General features: G+C 47.6%; 1 protein-coding gene across 1 annotated transcript in view; it reads right to left on the bottom strand.

Annotated features, from left to right (window-relative positions):
* The window catches only part of unk (RING finger protein unk), a 34586-nt gene extending 19348 nt beyond the window's left edge, over nucleotides 1–15238 (bottom strand). The window contains 10 exon segments of the mRNA XM_077634509.1: nucleotides 545–664; nucleotides 1026–1203; nucleotides 1809–1982; nucleotides 7383–7469; nucleotides 8388–8715; nucleotides 9871–10006; nucleotides 11151–11238; nucleotides 11240–11453; nucleotides 14711–14923; nucleotides 15018–15238. Coding sequence (XP_077490635.1) covers nucleotides 545–664; nucleotides 1026–1203; nucleotides 1809–1982; nucleotides 7383–7469; nucleotides 8388–8715; nucleotides 9871–10006; nucleotides 11151–11238; nucleotides 11240–11453; nucleotides 14711–14923; nucleotides 15018–15151 — 1672 coding nt within the window. The 5' untranslated portion in view covers nucleotides 15152–15238.
* Between the last annotated feature and the right edge of the window lie 514 nt (nucleotides 15239–15752).

Genomic DNA, 15752 nt, shown 5'->3' with positions numbered 1-15752 from the left:
CGGGTTCTAACCCGGGTATCCTGTTCAGTAGCACTGAACCATCGCGGTGGGTAACGGTGTGCGCAGTAAAAATAAAAAAATGAAAAATCCTGGCCAAAAAGCCCGCGGAATACCTGAATGCTACGCTTGGAGCCGTAGAGCAAACAAAAACTTATAACGTCGCAGTAGCGTCCCTGATATTGTTTTTCTTGCTTTTATTGACAGTTCAAGGTTTCGTTTCGATTGTAAGTCGACCCCCCACTTCGGAATTTTAAATTTCAAGAAAAGGGTCGACTTACAATCGTGTAAATACGGTAGCTTCCATGAAGCATTTGCTAAAAGACTACAATACTGACAGTCAATACAGCAGTCAAGACATCACTAAACTAAAGGTACGCTGGTCTATCTGACAAGCATGACCTGTTCGAGCTGGCCACGCCACTATCAAGTTCTTCCTCTACCTGTAAACGCAAGTTCGAACAGTTCAAGCCCCCACCCTCCGCTGCCAATGCACAAGAAATGCTTGCCACTTTCACAAAACCAGAAACAGTCACAAACAACTCACCTGAACTAGTCAGTCCTTGTGTAATTGATGTGCTAACGGGATTGGAATCATTTTCTAAATCTTTGTCTATAGAGGCTTCGACATTGATGTCTTCAAGGCTAAGGTCATCAAGTGCAACACCTGCAACACGCGCACAGAAGAGAAAAAATATGCTTGTACCTTGGCAATACATTGCAAACTAATGCAATATCTTATAGCACTGAATGCAGCTGAGATTTGCACAATTAAAACTCACATTACATCAAATCAAGATGCTTGAAATCTTTACACAGCTTGGGAAAACATGTATATTAGTCCCCAATGTCAACCCCATCTCGGAACTTAAAAGAGGTCCTGAGACACTCGCTAGTGAATAACTCTCAAACTAGCTCCAGATGGATCATGCTTCTTTCACCACCCATTAAATTTGCAGTTAAAAGCACTTTCAGGAATTGGCAAGAACACACGAGAACGCGCAATGGGAAAGTCGAAAGAGACTCACCTACAACCGACTCGACCGTATTTGTCGAGTGGTAGAATGTGGACGAGGAGGCAGTTGCGGCCATGGGGGGAGGGGTCAGCCCATGCACCAGCCAGACATCCTGCTTGAGGCGCGCCTTCTCCAGGGGGTCCGCCATGGGCTCATTGTCGATGGCCTTGAGCTGCTTGCGGATGCTCGCCTGCATGTTGCCAGGAATGACAGCAACAAGTGACGGGGGTTAAGCATGACGTGGACTACCTCTGGCTGACAACTTCAACCGACAAGGTTTCATTTCCAGACAGAAGAGCGAACAGGAAATGCCGACCTATGCCATCATCGGTGTCCTAGCTGAAATTCAGTTCTTTCCTTCAGTCAAAGAATGAATGGGAATTCAGACGTGTCTTCGTGAACACTTTGCTAAGTTAACTAAATGCGATGAAGGTGTTGCTAGCACAATCGCACCTTCGTTGGCACACTACACCAGCTACATCCCATGAATTGTGTTGGTGCCCATTGTCTGCTGCCTAGAACAGGCGTGACACAAATCTCCGTTCCTCTTAGCGTGAGGCAGGTTTCCTCCTTTCCATTTAGCTGTAGCTATTGAGTAACTAGCTGTTTCGTCTTGGGAGAAACTCGTGTTACGTAATTTCCCTCTTTCCACATTGATGCAACTGGCGCAACACAAGGTTGCAGATGCCACGAAACAGGTCTTGGTGCCACCCTCGGGCTTCGACCACAGACAGGACGGCTTTTTTTGCTATTGATGTAGTGTCTAGTGCTAGCGCACTAAAGAAAGGTTCCTACCTCTCTGTCCTCTCGTTCAGAGCCTGGTGCCTTCTGGTGTAGCGGTAACGACTCCGACGAGTGGTTAGTGGAAGAACTATAGGACCGGGGTCGCCCTATGGGGTTGGGCAGTGCGGCGCTGCCACCGCAGTCATTGGCTTGCGCAGCGTACCACGCTTTCTCTCCTAAAGATGCCTGGAAAAGGAAACACAAGCTGCTGCTGGGCACAGGACGCCACTGCAACACAAAGCCTTGTTCCTGCTAACTCTTTTCCCTTTCTGTTGCCACAACCTCCGAAGGGTGTTTAACGTGCGCACAGCCACAGTCGAAAGCCTATGGGGCGCTTCATCGCAGTGTTTGCACAAAGCCCAGAAAACATGCACGGAGAGCAATTCCCACGGTGTGGGTTACACCAATCTCAAGCCATGCCCCCTGAATGCAAAAGAAATTAGATTTCTTCGCCAAAGTCACGTTCCGGAAGCATTCGACAGCAGATGTACATTTGACCCAGCAAAACGTTGCACAATTATGCATTTACTCTGCATTCTCGACCAACCAACCTTACACATGCTTAACATATTGAATACTATCATGAAATAACGATAAGGGAAACACAAAGATAAAAGACATAGAAGGTGTGCGAGAAGCATTCCATTTTTTTACCTCTGCCAACCAAAGGCTCTCGACATAACATTTGTCCACAAAGAAGCCTCAGGTAGATTCTTGCCAAGGGAACTATCATTACCCATAATCTACTCTTTGGTCCAGTTGGCCATACTCCTCCATTGTGCAGACATTAGATGTGGAAACGGCCAAAACGAAGTGTGCAATTCTGTCATTCCCCCACTAGGAACATATTGCGCCGCCATCATTCTGACCTAGCATATGTATAGTACAGAGGCTGTGGGCAACAATGCTATTACAACAATCTAATATTTATGAAGCTCTTTCCACTGCGTTTACACTGATTAGCAATGGCCCAGTTGGCAGTACTTCAAACTGCTCCATAACACAGGGAAAGCATGGCAAGCTCAAGCAACCAATGCACATTTTCTTGCCACTGTCCAAATAAAAAGGTAAAATTCTGTCCAAACAAAAACTTACAATTACTGCAGTGCAGAGAGGAATGCCTTAGAAATTGAGCTCCGATCTCACGAGCACACCGACTTGTATCGCTGTCTTTGCGCAGTCACACAAACTACCAAGTGTGCAACGAATTTGTGGCACCCTCCGCGTGCAGCTGTGCCAACTAGTGCCACAGTGCGAGAGGCTGGCAGTTTAATAGGCGGGGAGGAAGACTGCTCGTCAAGTTTTCCTATTCCTTGAAATCAATTGGGATATTGTCCAATTTGTTCAAATGAGATGTCAAGTTAAATCAAGCGCCATCAGGCACAGACTTCAAACCAGACACGCACTTAAACATGGGCACGCACATGCAAGCGACTGCATGCTCTTTGCATTTGGACTGTATCGCGCATGGATGACTGTTGATGAAGACGGTTTCCAAAGCACAGCGCAAGAGGCGTTTGAACCGTACCGAACGTTCACGAACATAAACGAAACAAGAATGCTCCTGCACTTTGCTCACGTGGTAAGCTCTCATAACTTTATGCACAGGGTTGCAACCAGTGCCATACGTGGTTAGTAGACCATACAGTTTGCCATTTCACTGACCTTGTAATTATCCCAACAACTCTTTCATTCTTCACTGCAATGAGAAACCTCCTACCTAACTACTCATACTTAACGCCACTTGTGTTTATTTGGTCACATTTCCTGCTTGGCACCTCCTAAAACACAAAATAATGTAACTTCTCTTGATTCTTGAAACTTCAAGGAAAACTAATAATAGAATTTTGTTCAATCAAACTTCCAACATAACTCCAAATCAACGCGTCCAATCAGCAGTAGAACAGACGACCAGCTGCTTGTACATTTCAGGTTATTTAGCAGGAACAGTGGCCTTTTGAACCAGACATTCTAGCATTTGCGGCAGGAAAAAAAAAGTGTTTCAAACAAAAATGTCAGCTTTTACAGCACAAAAAAAAAGAAGTTGTAGAAAAGCTCTAAAATGAGCAAATGGAAACAATGTACAACGTAATTTTTATTCAGGATGAAAAATAATGACACATTTGGGTGTGTTCAGTCAGATAAGAATGGTAATGAAGGTGACATGACCATTTTTTGTTTTCAGTGAAATTTTTTTGTTATGGGAAAATGCAACGACACAAAGAAATGGGCTTTAGTTTTGCATACAACCTGCAGTTTTCTTGGGGAAAAAATAAAATCTTATATCACAAGAGATGGGGCACATCGCTTTTACAATTTTACAAAATCGCAGAGAGCAAAATAAAATTTTGTGGAAGCAAAATGTTTTTGCAGTAAATATATGCAAACTCTTCTTTTGGAAGGAATGCAAAAAAATTTTTGTCTCTTGGGATTTTCGCAGAAAAAAAATTGCAAACATCACTGAAGAAGTTACGCAAGCCAAGAAAGGCACTTCTCAGGGCAGTAATGGGACAAGGAGTAAGACCTCCAGGCTCAAAATTTTCTTCAGTTAAACCGGGTCTTTCTACTACCATCAGGAAAAATTCTCACCTCTAGACAGGTAAGTTTTTATATATATAGTAGCCGACGGGTAATTCAGACTCCAATAATTCGAACTCCGATATTTCGGACTTGTAGGATATTTCGGACCTCGATGACGCACCGTCAGTTACCCCATAGAAGCGCATACATATTCGCGGTGGATATTTCGGACTTCAGAAGTCTGAAAGTTCGATTTTTCGGACTTATTTCACTCGCCTGCGGGCCAAAATCGGCCATCTTATCGGCTTTTCGCCGGCGCAAAAGGTGCCATCTTGGATTGAGATGGATTTACGTTAAAGTTGGATTGGCTTGACATACTTTCGGTACCTCATTGTTGCCAGTAGAGGTCCCTGCGATCTCTGACACTTCGAGGTGGTAGCCGGATTGTCATCGTTGTCAACTTGCTTTTGTCGCTGACGTTGTCGCGGGCAATTATCGCTTGTCCCATAGGTTGAAAATTAGTTGTTGGGGGAAGGAAATTGCGCAGGAGCTATCTCACATCTCGGCAGGAAGGGATAAAGGAGGGACTGAGAGAAGAAAGGAAGAAAGAGGTGCCGTAATGGAGGGCTCCGGAATAATTTTGACAACCTGGGGATCTTTAACGTGCACTGACATCGCACAGCACACAGGCGCCTTTGCGTTCCGCCTCCATCGAAACGCGGCCTCCGTGGCCGGGTTCCAACCCGGGTACTCTGGATCAGTAGCCGAGCGCCCGAACCACTGAGCCACCGCGGCGGGTCTCATACATTCGCCATTCGCCGTTTCGTCACTTGGGTTTCTCTGACCGTGTCGATCGAGTGGCGCTCAGTCTCCACGAAGTTACATCCGTTCGCCGTTTTGTTACTGCGTCCGGCGGTTCCACCGCTTTGAACGAAAAGTGCCTTAGCTTTGCGTGTGTTTGACGAGTGGTGTGGTGCACACTCGTGTTGTGGACAACATGGCCCCGCCAGGTCCGTCAAAGAAGCATGGGAAGCATTCCAACTAAATGTGGTGACCTTGCTGTCTAGCGTGTACAGTGAAAGCACAACTTTGGCGCAAATACAGGCGCAACTAGTCGCCAGCAAGAGAAATTTTCTGCAAAGTAAAATCAGTGACATTTTTAAGCCGGTTTCATCTCAATAAAGTGATTTTTTTGTATGTCACGGATTTTTCGGACTGTTCGATTATTCGGACCATTTTTCGGGTCCCTTTGAGTCCGAAAAATCGATCGGCGACTGTATATGTACATAATTAGGTGATCTTTAACTTGCACAAAAGATATAGGATATAAACGGGTGTAAGGGCAGCACCCTGTTTTACAGAAGGAAATATTAGAAAAAAATATCTCTGTATGGACCGTACCCAAATTTTCCACACGACCCACGCGGGAATAGCCTTCGAAATGCACGCACCGAGCATCTGATATTGGGTCCGGCTGCGAGTAAAGGCGCGCTTGATCACGGAGGCGACGCATGTGCGCATAGGAGCTTCCAGGTGTCGCCCAAGGATGGCGCCAGAGGCCGGCTCATTATCATCGTCAACTTTTTCCTCCACCGCGAGCTCCCACCGGCTCCCGCTATCCATATCGGCATCAGCATCACCAGCTCCAGCGTTTTGTGGCTGTCAAAGGCACGGGAGTTGTGGTTCACCTTAGTTGTGGCTTTCGCGTGCTGTCACAGAGCGTTGTAATTTTAGCAGTTTTAGCACGATGGGCAAGCACCTTAACAGCTACACGGCTGGCAGTTTGCTGTCGAACACGGCAAGCGCGCGACGGGCAGGAAATTCGACGTGGCCGAGAAGTGCGTCCGATGATGGTGGAACCAAAAGGATGCATTGAGGAACACAAGCTGCAAAAAGCGCGCTTTTCGAGGCGAGCCGTGCAAGTTTCCCGAACTGGAAAAAGAGCTGCTCAACGACTACATGTTGACAGCGGACGTGCTGCGCGACTCCTTGTGGAATGAGTGTGCACCGGAGCACAACACCTTTTACACTCTTTAGCACAACACCAGCTCGGAGTGGAATACACCGCGAGTGGCGACTGAATGTAGAATAAATGCCGCTGATTTCCTGATCGGTGTGCTTTTACTTAATGATTTTTTTTCGAAAATCGCGTGTATGGGCCGCACCCCGAAAATTGGCCCCCAAATCTGGAAAAAAAAGTGCGGCCCTTACACGCGGTAGCAGCCAAGAGGGTTGGTAGCCAGGTGGCAGGCATTTGTTTGCGCCTCGCACGCATGTCAACAGTGCTCTGGAAGCAGCTGTGTGAGCAGTTGCAGCGTTGCTGTAAATACCCTGGGCTCACATTGGCTGTCAGAGATGTGGGGAAAATGGCGACAGCTTCCATTCTGGTGAGCGACTATCCACGCAACACTCCTGTAACGCGAGAAAGCCAGCCTAACTGCTGTCTTGCGCTCGGTTCTTCAAGGCCAAAGGGATGGCTGCGAGTACCTTCGAAATGCAGCCAGAATTTCAGAAAAGGTCTCTCCCCACTCTCCAGTAAGGGCCGCTCAAAGTTACTATCCTTTCATTGACTGCTCCTATATGCGTTTCCGACGATGTTTTAATTACAAATTTTGGCTAAACTGAACTGTTTTACTACTTATTATCTGTTCATTATAACGAGGTTCGACCATATCAGCCGAGCCATCTATCTCGGCTCACATTTTCAAACTAACAAGACAGCACGCAACACTTAAATAATAAGAGACTAAAGTTAGTAAAGTGGTAAAAGAAAGCTCTCCCGAATATCCAATAGACGAGCAGAAACATCACCGTTTTTTAACGTCCCCACTCTTAACAAACTCAGGTTTCTTCCCCTACCAAGCACTGCTCCACGTTGCTCCCACGAAGGAAATTGAGGTGCACGTTTACGAAGTTTGCCACTGAGAATGTACACTAAGAAAAAAAAATGGAGAGAGCAAACAGAGCAGTCAGTTAGTTTACTGTCCTATAATTTCCCTTCATCAGCGCGCAAGAGCACCATCACTGCACTGACACAGCTCAGACACAACGAACGTGGGCGCTCACCGCATGCTGGTCAGGCATGATGTGATCGTGCGATCCGACATGTGAAAAAGGGTTGTCATTCTTGCAAGCTGGGGAGCTGGAACCGCCCTGTAAAGCCAAGCACGGACCCGTTCGAGCAAACTGCAGCCTACCAGTGTCCCGAATAGCTTTTCTGAGAAACCTGACCTCGGAAAGTATCGTCGCACAGCCATTAGCCCACCCAGTTCACCAACACTATTGGCAGTGTAACGCTTGAATACTTCCACTGCTGTTCGCCTGCTGCTTCCCGTTGCTTACATGACAACCCAAAAGAGCACTACTCCCATCATTGCGCCACACAACCCCCGGCATCTAAATGCCTGCACTGTCCATTCCCGCATGAAATAATTTGGAGCAGCAATCAGGTTAATTAAGGCTTCAAGAGGACAGGAAAGCCTGTCATACACTGAAGATATGTGTTTGGAGATTACTACAAACCTTGCCACACAATCACGGCAACAAACATATACATTATTTTCGTCACGAAACAAACTGTCTCTGCCTTTCAAAAACATGAAGAATCAACCATGGGTGCACGCAAATATGTAGCCACACATCAAGCATGGGAATGGTGTTCCAGTTGAATGCAACTTTCCAGCAAATAAAATGTACAACAATGGAGCTACACTTGCAACGGTTACCAATGCTAAAAGGTACACGAGGTTTGCGCCACCTTGCATAAAGCTCTGTATATGCAACCAATTATTAGCAAAGCCACAGCATCAGCAAAACGTCAAAACTGCCTCCTCTGTACCAACGGACCTCTTCGTCGAAACTGCATTTTACGCTTTGGCAATCCGTAATTACTGGAGGTTTCAGAACATTCTGTAGACATTTCCTTTCACTAAGTTGGGGAAGCTTGCTCTAAGCAAAAAAGAACAAATGCGGCTCCTGTCAACAATGGTCAAATTAATCACCTGGTGACACTGCTTCATGAAAAATGGCACTGCTTGGGACAGGCAGCAACAGCAGCTACAAGCAACGAACCTGGTGGTTGGCTGCCGCCGACGACGAGGAGGCAGCCGACGAGGATGAGGGCAGGGCGCTGGACAGGATGGCGGCCAGGTTGGTGGAGTAGTCGGGCCCGAGGTCACGCACGGCCGAGATCTCCTTTTCGACGTGGGCAAAGGCGCAGAAGGGCCCCCGGGGGCAGTAGTTGGCCTGCTGCATGTCGTTGCATTTGGTCGACTTGTAGATCTCCGGGTGGAACTGCTGCTCGGTACGCGTGTGGCAGTAGGAGCAGCTGTCCCCATTGTCGCAGTTGGCGGGGTCCCCCCACTCGTCGCCTTGCTTCACGTTGGGGCATGGAGTGGATCTGATTGGGGAAAGAGGAGGGCACGAAGGGAAAGGAAGACAACAGATTTGATCGCAGTCCACTACAAAGGCTTTTCCACCGTAGCGTATCCGGGATGCTGATGGTAACGAGCATTTACTAGGGGCAAAGGTGAGAAAAACTGACCACCGGCTACTAAGCCTGTGTAATTAGAGGTTCAGCCGCAGTTATGTGCGGTGCTGACTGCACTGTCCACAGTGCCATCGAGTGGTGCCCTCTATGCAAAGAGGAACAAACAGCAAAACCTACAGTTCATGCAACTGGCAAAGAGGGCACCGCAAGACCGTGGTGCGGCAAACAGTGGCGCTGCCTTTTCCTCCTATAGTTTCTCCTTGTTACGCCAACGTCGCAGAACCACGAAACGTGCCTGTGACGGCTTCTGCCATGAAAGGAGACTCAGACATGCAAGGCATGCAGCTGGTGCATTGCGCACGCAGAAAATGTGGATTCAACACAAACAATGTAGCACAGTGCATCACTCTGATTGCTAACAGCGAGAACATCAAGGCACTACAAAGCACAGAAAACCAAATCTACACAGAAACCTACTGCATGAGTAAATGAAAAATTCAATGGCGCTGCCAACTAATTTTCCCGATCTGTCGCAGACCGACGCAGAGACCGTACAGCGGTGTCCACTATCAAGTGAAAAAGATTTCAAGAAAAACGTGCCCATTCTGGCTGGCAAGTACAAATATTGTGCACCTTACGCCAGAAGCTGGTGCTATCAAGGCAGTGTACACATAAATAAAGAACAAATTTTTGGAAACTCAAGCCCATAGAAACTATGATCAGACACTGCACACTTTTTTGGGTGGCTAATTAACCAATGACAGAACAACATTAGCAAACACATACGCAAGCCTAAACTCATCACACTATAGGAGTTAGGTCACATTCAAAGCCCATGAGTAAAAAGGGTAGGAAGCTATCTCACACAGAAATAGCATGCCAAACTGTTCAATGCCACATAAAACAAGCCCAAACGCAAGAAAAAATTAATACAGAGAACTTTAACACCATCACAGCCATACTGAAGTACATGCAGTCAAGATGCCCCAATTTCCAACAATTTTAACTTTGAAAAAAAAAAAAGCACATAAAAACAGACAAGTAAGGACAGAAAGAAATCCGTACCTGTACTTATACTTCTTTGGACTTCGTCGTTTATCCCGGCTATTGTGGTACTGGGGGCAGGCGTAACCTTGCCGACAGAGTCGGGGCGGCCGTTTACATGGCTCAGTTTTGTAGTTAGTTAAAACATATTTTGTATCTGCAAAAAGAGAAAAATAAATTGTAAAGAAATGGAACAACTACACAATACACAAACTATCACATCAATCTGCTTCTTGCAATTCTCCCCAGTGATGCTACATATGTTGTAGTTTTTGGTTAGCAACACATTTGCAGAGAGACAGCTTCTATAAAACCAAAATATTTTTCACACTTTAACTGCATATTATTCACATAAAAAATGCAGAAAACCATTGCCAGGTCCACACAGGACAAGACAACAACTGTTTCCAAGTGACATAACACTGGACTGAGCACGCTCCTTTCACAAGCAAACAGTAAACGTACCGCAATAATGCATCACTACATCTGGACAAAAAATATCAAAGTGAAGTTATTTCAGACTCTGATATGATGCCACCGAATAACCGGTAGCTCAACAGACTAATTATTTCCAGCCACATCATAACATGGAATTATACTAGTCTGTGCATACGGTTAAATGAAGAAATACTAACTAGCACAAATCCTGGTCAATATAAGTTGTTCACCTAATATGGTAGGCAAATACTGCTTGGAAAGAACTTGTAAGACAAAATACACACAGACTGCCAGTTTCAACAACAGGTGTACATACTTCCAATACTTTATGCTTTGAGAAGCTGTTCCCTATTATTATCACTATTCGGTCTGATGACATTAGGAAAGACAACAAAAGATCCTAACATCAAAATGTATATCCAAGAAATTGTGGAATCACTTTCTGTTCTGAAAATGCAGATGACGTTTGAAATTGGGAAAAAAAAATATTAAATTATTACCACTAACAAAATCTCGCTCCATGAGAATTGCTGAGTACTGTTTGCTGCATTCTCTAGATAGCATAAAAAACCACCCTATATGCGACGTAAAGGACACTACATCCATCTGAAGCAAAAATCACCACTAGGTGCAGCACACTAAAAAAATTCACACAGTGCCTTAAAGCAGTGCTAAGGCAGGGGTTAGCCGGTTCTGTATCGTCAGCAAAGTCGTGCTGGAGCGTGCAGTAACCAAGACATCTTAAAGGGTTAAATTTAAGTTTTCGGTGTAGTGCCCCGTTAGCCTCTTTTCTCTCCATCCTCTTGTAGTACCGACATTTGAACAAAAGAGGACGTCGGAACGTGGCCCAACCACACCCATACCCTGCCAGTGAGGGTCCTCGTTGAGCGCATTGCGCTCCTTGTCCAGGCTGTTGGGTCCGCCGTTGGTGGCATCGTCAGGGCCGTTGGCCCGAAGTGCCGTCGCCCGCCAGGCACGCCTGCTGCTCCTTGGCGTCGTAGACGGGGGAGCGCAGGTCGTGCAGGCCGTGGGCGAAGGCACAGTGGGGGCCGTTCTTGACACAGTTGCCCCGTGCATCCGTGTCGTACACACAGATGCCCGTTTTGTAGTAGCGCAGGTGGTAGCGGCGCTCAGTGTCCCCCGCTGTGCGGTGCAGAAATCGGCACCTGCCGACAACAATCGGAGACAATGCGGCACCAGCCCCACAGGAGTCACAAACCGCAACGGACAACACAGAGAAGGCAAGAGGAATGGCGACAAATTTTCTCAGGGTTAGCAACGAAAAAAACATACAGGAAAGGTCCCATACACACTGAGCACATTGCAAGCCTGGCACTACAAGTACCTTCGTACTTAGGAAACAACCATAAAACTCAGGCAGCCACTTGCGATAATGTTGTTGCAGGCAAAGGCACCATGGCCGCAACAAAAAGCACAGGTTGCAACATTGAAGTGGCCTGCTAACAGCTATGTGGAACCTAAGTGGCTAGAAATTCAAAAGGCTTCACCTCCTCGGAACTAAGAGACAAAAGCAAACTAAGCCGTACGATCATCATTATCATCAGCCTGACTACACCCACTGCAGGGCAAAGGCCTCTCCTGTGTCTCTCCAATTAGCCCTGTCCTTTGCCAGCTGCGCCCACCGTATGCCCACAAACTTCTCAATCTCATCCGCCCCACCTATCTTGCTGCTGTCCCCTGCTATGCTTGCCTTCCCTTGGAATCCACTTTGTTACCCTTAAGGACCAGAGGTTAACTTGCCATCGCATTACATGCCCTGCCGACGCCCATTTCTTCCTCTTGATTTCGGCGAGGATGTCATTAACACGTGTTTGTTGCGTCACCCACTCTGCCCACTTCCGGTCTCTCAAGGTTACACCTATCATTTTTCTTTTTATAGCTCGCTACACTGTCCTTAAGTTGAACCCTTTTTCTTAGCCCCCACGTAGCGGCCGCACAGGTGAGTACCGGTAAGAAACAACTGTTCTTTCATGCAGTGATTCACTTACTGCAAGATGTAGGGGCGTAGCCAGGGGACGTGTTTCAGTGTCAGAACACCCCCCGGAAAAATTTCTGAGCACTGCGTTCCCCCCTCCCTCTCACCTTCGGCCTTTTTTCGCCCATGCTATTCACACCGCATCGATATACTGATATGTAAAAATGAAGATAAAAGTGTCAGTTTGTTGACAAAACAGTTCCTGTTCTAATAGGCAGCACAAGTTATTGCAGAAAATAGTCACTCTTCTTCCCATCGCATAGCATATGGCACTCCTTTTAATTATAGGCACAGTTCACACAATAAAACATACCTTTTCACGTCAGCCTACTTTTTCGTCCTTTGCATCGCCCTCAAATGATCATAACTATCAAGAAAACAAAAAGTTCATTTTTTTAACCGCCTCTGCGTCTAAAAGAAAGCTAATGCACCCTTTATGTGGTAAGTTTGTTAAACTTCGGGATGGCCAGTGTTCTGAAATGCCACTGACACTCCTAGGTCCTTGCCAAACAGAGATATAGCCAGCATATATGATATTGCCGCGAATATTTGCAGTGTTTGTTCGTTTTTCAAATCTGCCGCCACCCACTTACTTAATCGCTTTGTTCGCCGCAAGACGCGGCTAGATTTATCTCGATTGATCGCAGCCAGGCAGAGCTGATTCTACGTTGTTCCCGAATGTTCTAGTAACTTTGCGCTCTTTATCTCGAAAGTTCGCTATCAGCTTTAAATTGAGCACGGCCGACAGCGGCGGGCATTCCGTTCGACGACCGCCGAGCACGCTTGTCGCTTCTCCGCCGCCGAGTGATTCAGTCCATTTTGGGTGCAAGTCAGCCCAATAAACAGTTTTCTTTTAGAACACCCTTTCGTCCGTCTTCATCGCTGCTTCGACTGCCGTCACCACTACGTGACAATATCTTCCACAAAATTCTTGACGTGTTCCGCTTTTATTTATTTTTTGTTTCAAAGAAAACTGTATTCAGGCTGCAACTTCATTTTATTTTTTTTACATGCATTACTGTGTGCGGGCCAACTCAAGGCGCACAGCGAACAAAAAAAAAAGTCACTCCGCTGCATCGATCCTACTAAAGCAAATAAAGCTCCAGCGTAGTGAAATGCACTGAAATTCTTCAAGGTGCCACCAAAATTACAGCCCACAGTCATTTCACGCGAGCACAGCGCGATACACCGAGCTGTCACACTATGCGAAACCGGAACAAATTTCATTTCGTTTTTTTTTCTTTATTTCTGGCACGAAACCAAGCGCTCACCGCGCCGCTGAATTCCATATTTATTTTCAGAGACTCCTTCTTTCAGCGTGCACACAATGTTTCTTTTCGGCCTGAACTATTTACCACTTCGAGCAGGCGCACGGTATGTCACGGAAGTCTGCGCCGTGACGCAATCACCCGGGGCGCGACTCATCGGACAGCCATCTAGGGCAACGCAGGCTATCTTTTTTTTTTTCTCTCTAAACCAAATAACCTTTAAAGCGCACTCGACGTTGCAAAAACGGTGGCATAAGAATCGGCGAGTAGATAACACTGCAAAGCGTCAACAATGCACAGACGGCCAGAATACGAGAAAAGTGTTCACAAGTAGCGCGCAACGCGTCGCAAATCCGTCCGAGCCCGCGATTGAAATTAGCGACGCGATTCGCCTCGATCGGACAGGAGCGCAGAAACGAACGGGGCAAAGAAACTGGGACTTTTGACGCGACCCGCGCCAGTGTCGCCGAGACGTCCTGCCCCGAAGCGAAACGAACAGCTGTTGTTGCCATGCGAGAATGGAACCGTCGAATCGCGAAAGACGCAACTAAAACAAAAAGTTTAAAAAAAAAGGAAGCGGTGGGGAAACGCAACGCCACAGCGGCGGCGGCGGCTGGCTTCGGCCGCCCTCACTTGGCCCGCCGTAAACGCGGGCACGTAGGCAAGCGCGGCAACTACGGTTAACCGCCGCCCCGAGGGCTCGACGAGGGACCGCAAACCTCGTCGTTCGTAGCCCTTTTTTTTTCGCGTGATTTCGGGGTACGCCAGTGTTTAACGACGATGCTTTTATTTCTCGCGAAAAATGTTTCCGGAGCACGAAGCGGGAAGAGGGGGGGTCCCACGCCTCCGCTGGCCCCGATTGGTCAGTAGGCGCGTTACGTCACCGTTCGCGCCAACATGGCGTAGTCAAACAATATGGCCGACATTGTTTACAAGTGCCTTTAGTACGCACATGTCCACACTTTGGAGCGTTTTTAACGCGACACGCGAGCCGCACGTGCGGGCGAGCTCGACGTCTGCGCGCTCTAGAAGAACCGCCGAACGCGCTGCAAGCGGATTCGATGCCGTTCCGGGCCGCTAACGCGGAGCAACGCGTCCGTCAAAACAAACTGGCGGACGCTGCATACATGGCTGCACGCGAGAACGTCAGCCGACTCACCCGTCACCATCGGGGCAAATTCCGGTCGTCTCGTCGTAGTTTGTGCAGTACACGTCGGGACTGTAGTTGAAGGTGCCGTCTCGCGCGAGCCGTATGGGTCTTCTGCGGCGTTGATTCTTGAAGTGCCAGTGAAAGCATGTGAACGGCTTGTGCTGGGTGCACTTGTGTTGCACAAATAGCGGGCACTGCTCGACACGGAACTCCTTCAGGTAGCTGAAACAGCCAAGCGAGACGGCGTTGCGTGACGACCCGGCATTCTCGGTGTTGCGCGGACTCTCAGGTAGCCCTGACAAGCCCTGAAACTTACTTGTAATGGTTTGGTTTCTCCGTTTGTGTAGGCAGCGCAGCCTTCTGATCAGCAGTCGACGGCATTTTGGATGCCTCTTGCCAGCCCGCGCACTTGGGTTGCGCATGTGACGTCAGGCTTAGCGGAGTCGCCATTGGTCCTTTCCGGTCACGTGGGCAGGTTTATTTGTATTTTGGTAGTTTCACATGGCATTTAGATCCGACTTGGGCCACAGTACTCACCCACGTTAGCACAGTGCTTTCGAGTTACGCCTGTCGGAGCACGCACGGAGCGTGCTATACGTGTAATCCGGATTGTTGCACTACGAGAGACACGTCACTGGAATGCGTCACTGACGCTGCGGTCGCGTAGTATGCGCGTCCCTGTTAGCGTCGTCGGTGCGTGCGGCGTGGTCATCACCTGTCAAATTGCCCAGCTGATTTCAGTGTCCGCCCAACAGCAAGTTCTTGCCGACGGTGCTACACCCTCGGCTTTTTTTGTACTCAATTGTGCGGGGATGTTAAGCTCGATCGGTGCATCTGCGCTCGGTGAACTCGCAATATAACCTGTTTGTAGTGCATGTTAGGTTCCGAGTTTTTTTGAAATGATGCAGTTCATGGAGACGTAGCTCTGGACGTTTTGAATTAGATAATAATGCGTGTGTTTGTTCGAGCCCCTTAAGGCCATGTGGTAGTGTCAAGCAGTGAAAGAGATAACGCATGATGCAGGACCTCAAAACGCGCCCTCGTTATGTAT

The sequence above is a fragment of the Amblyomma americanum genome, chromosome 8 (genome assembly GCF_052857255.1).
Source record: "Amblyomma americanum isolate KBUSLIRL-KWMA chromosome 8, ASM5285725v1, whole genome shotgun sequence".
NCBI lineage: Eukaryota > Metazoa > Arthropoda > Arachnida > Ixodida > Ixodidae > Amblyomma > Amblyomma americanum.
The sequence above is the reverse complement of the archived record's forward strand: the minus strand, read 5'-3'. Positions and strand labels throughout refer to the sequence as shown.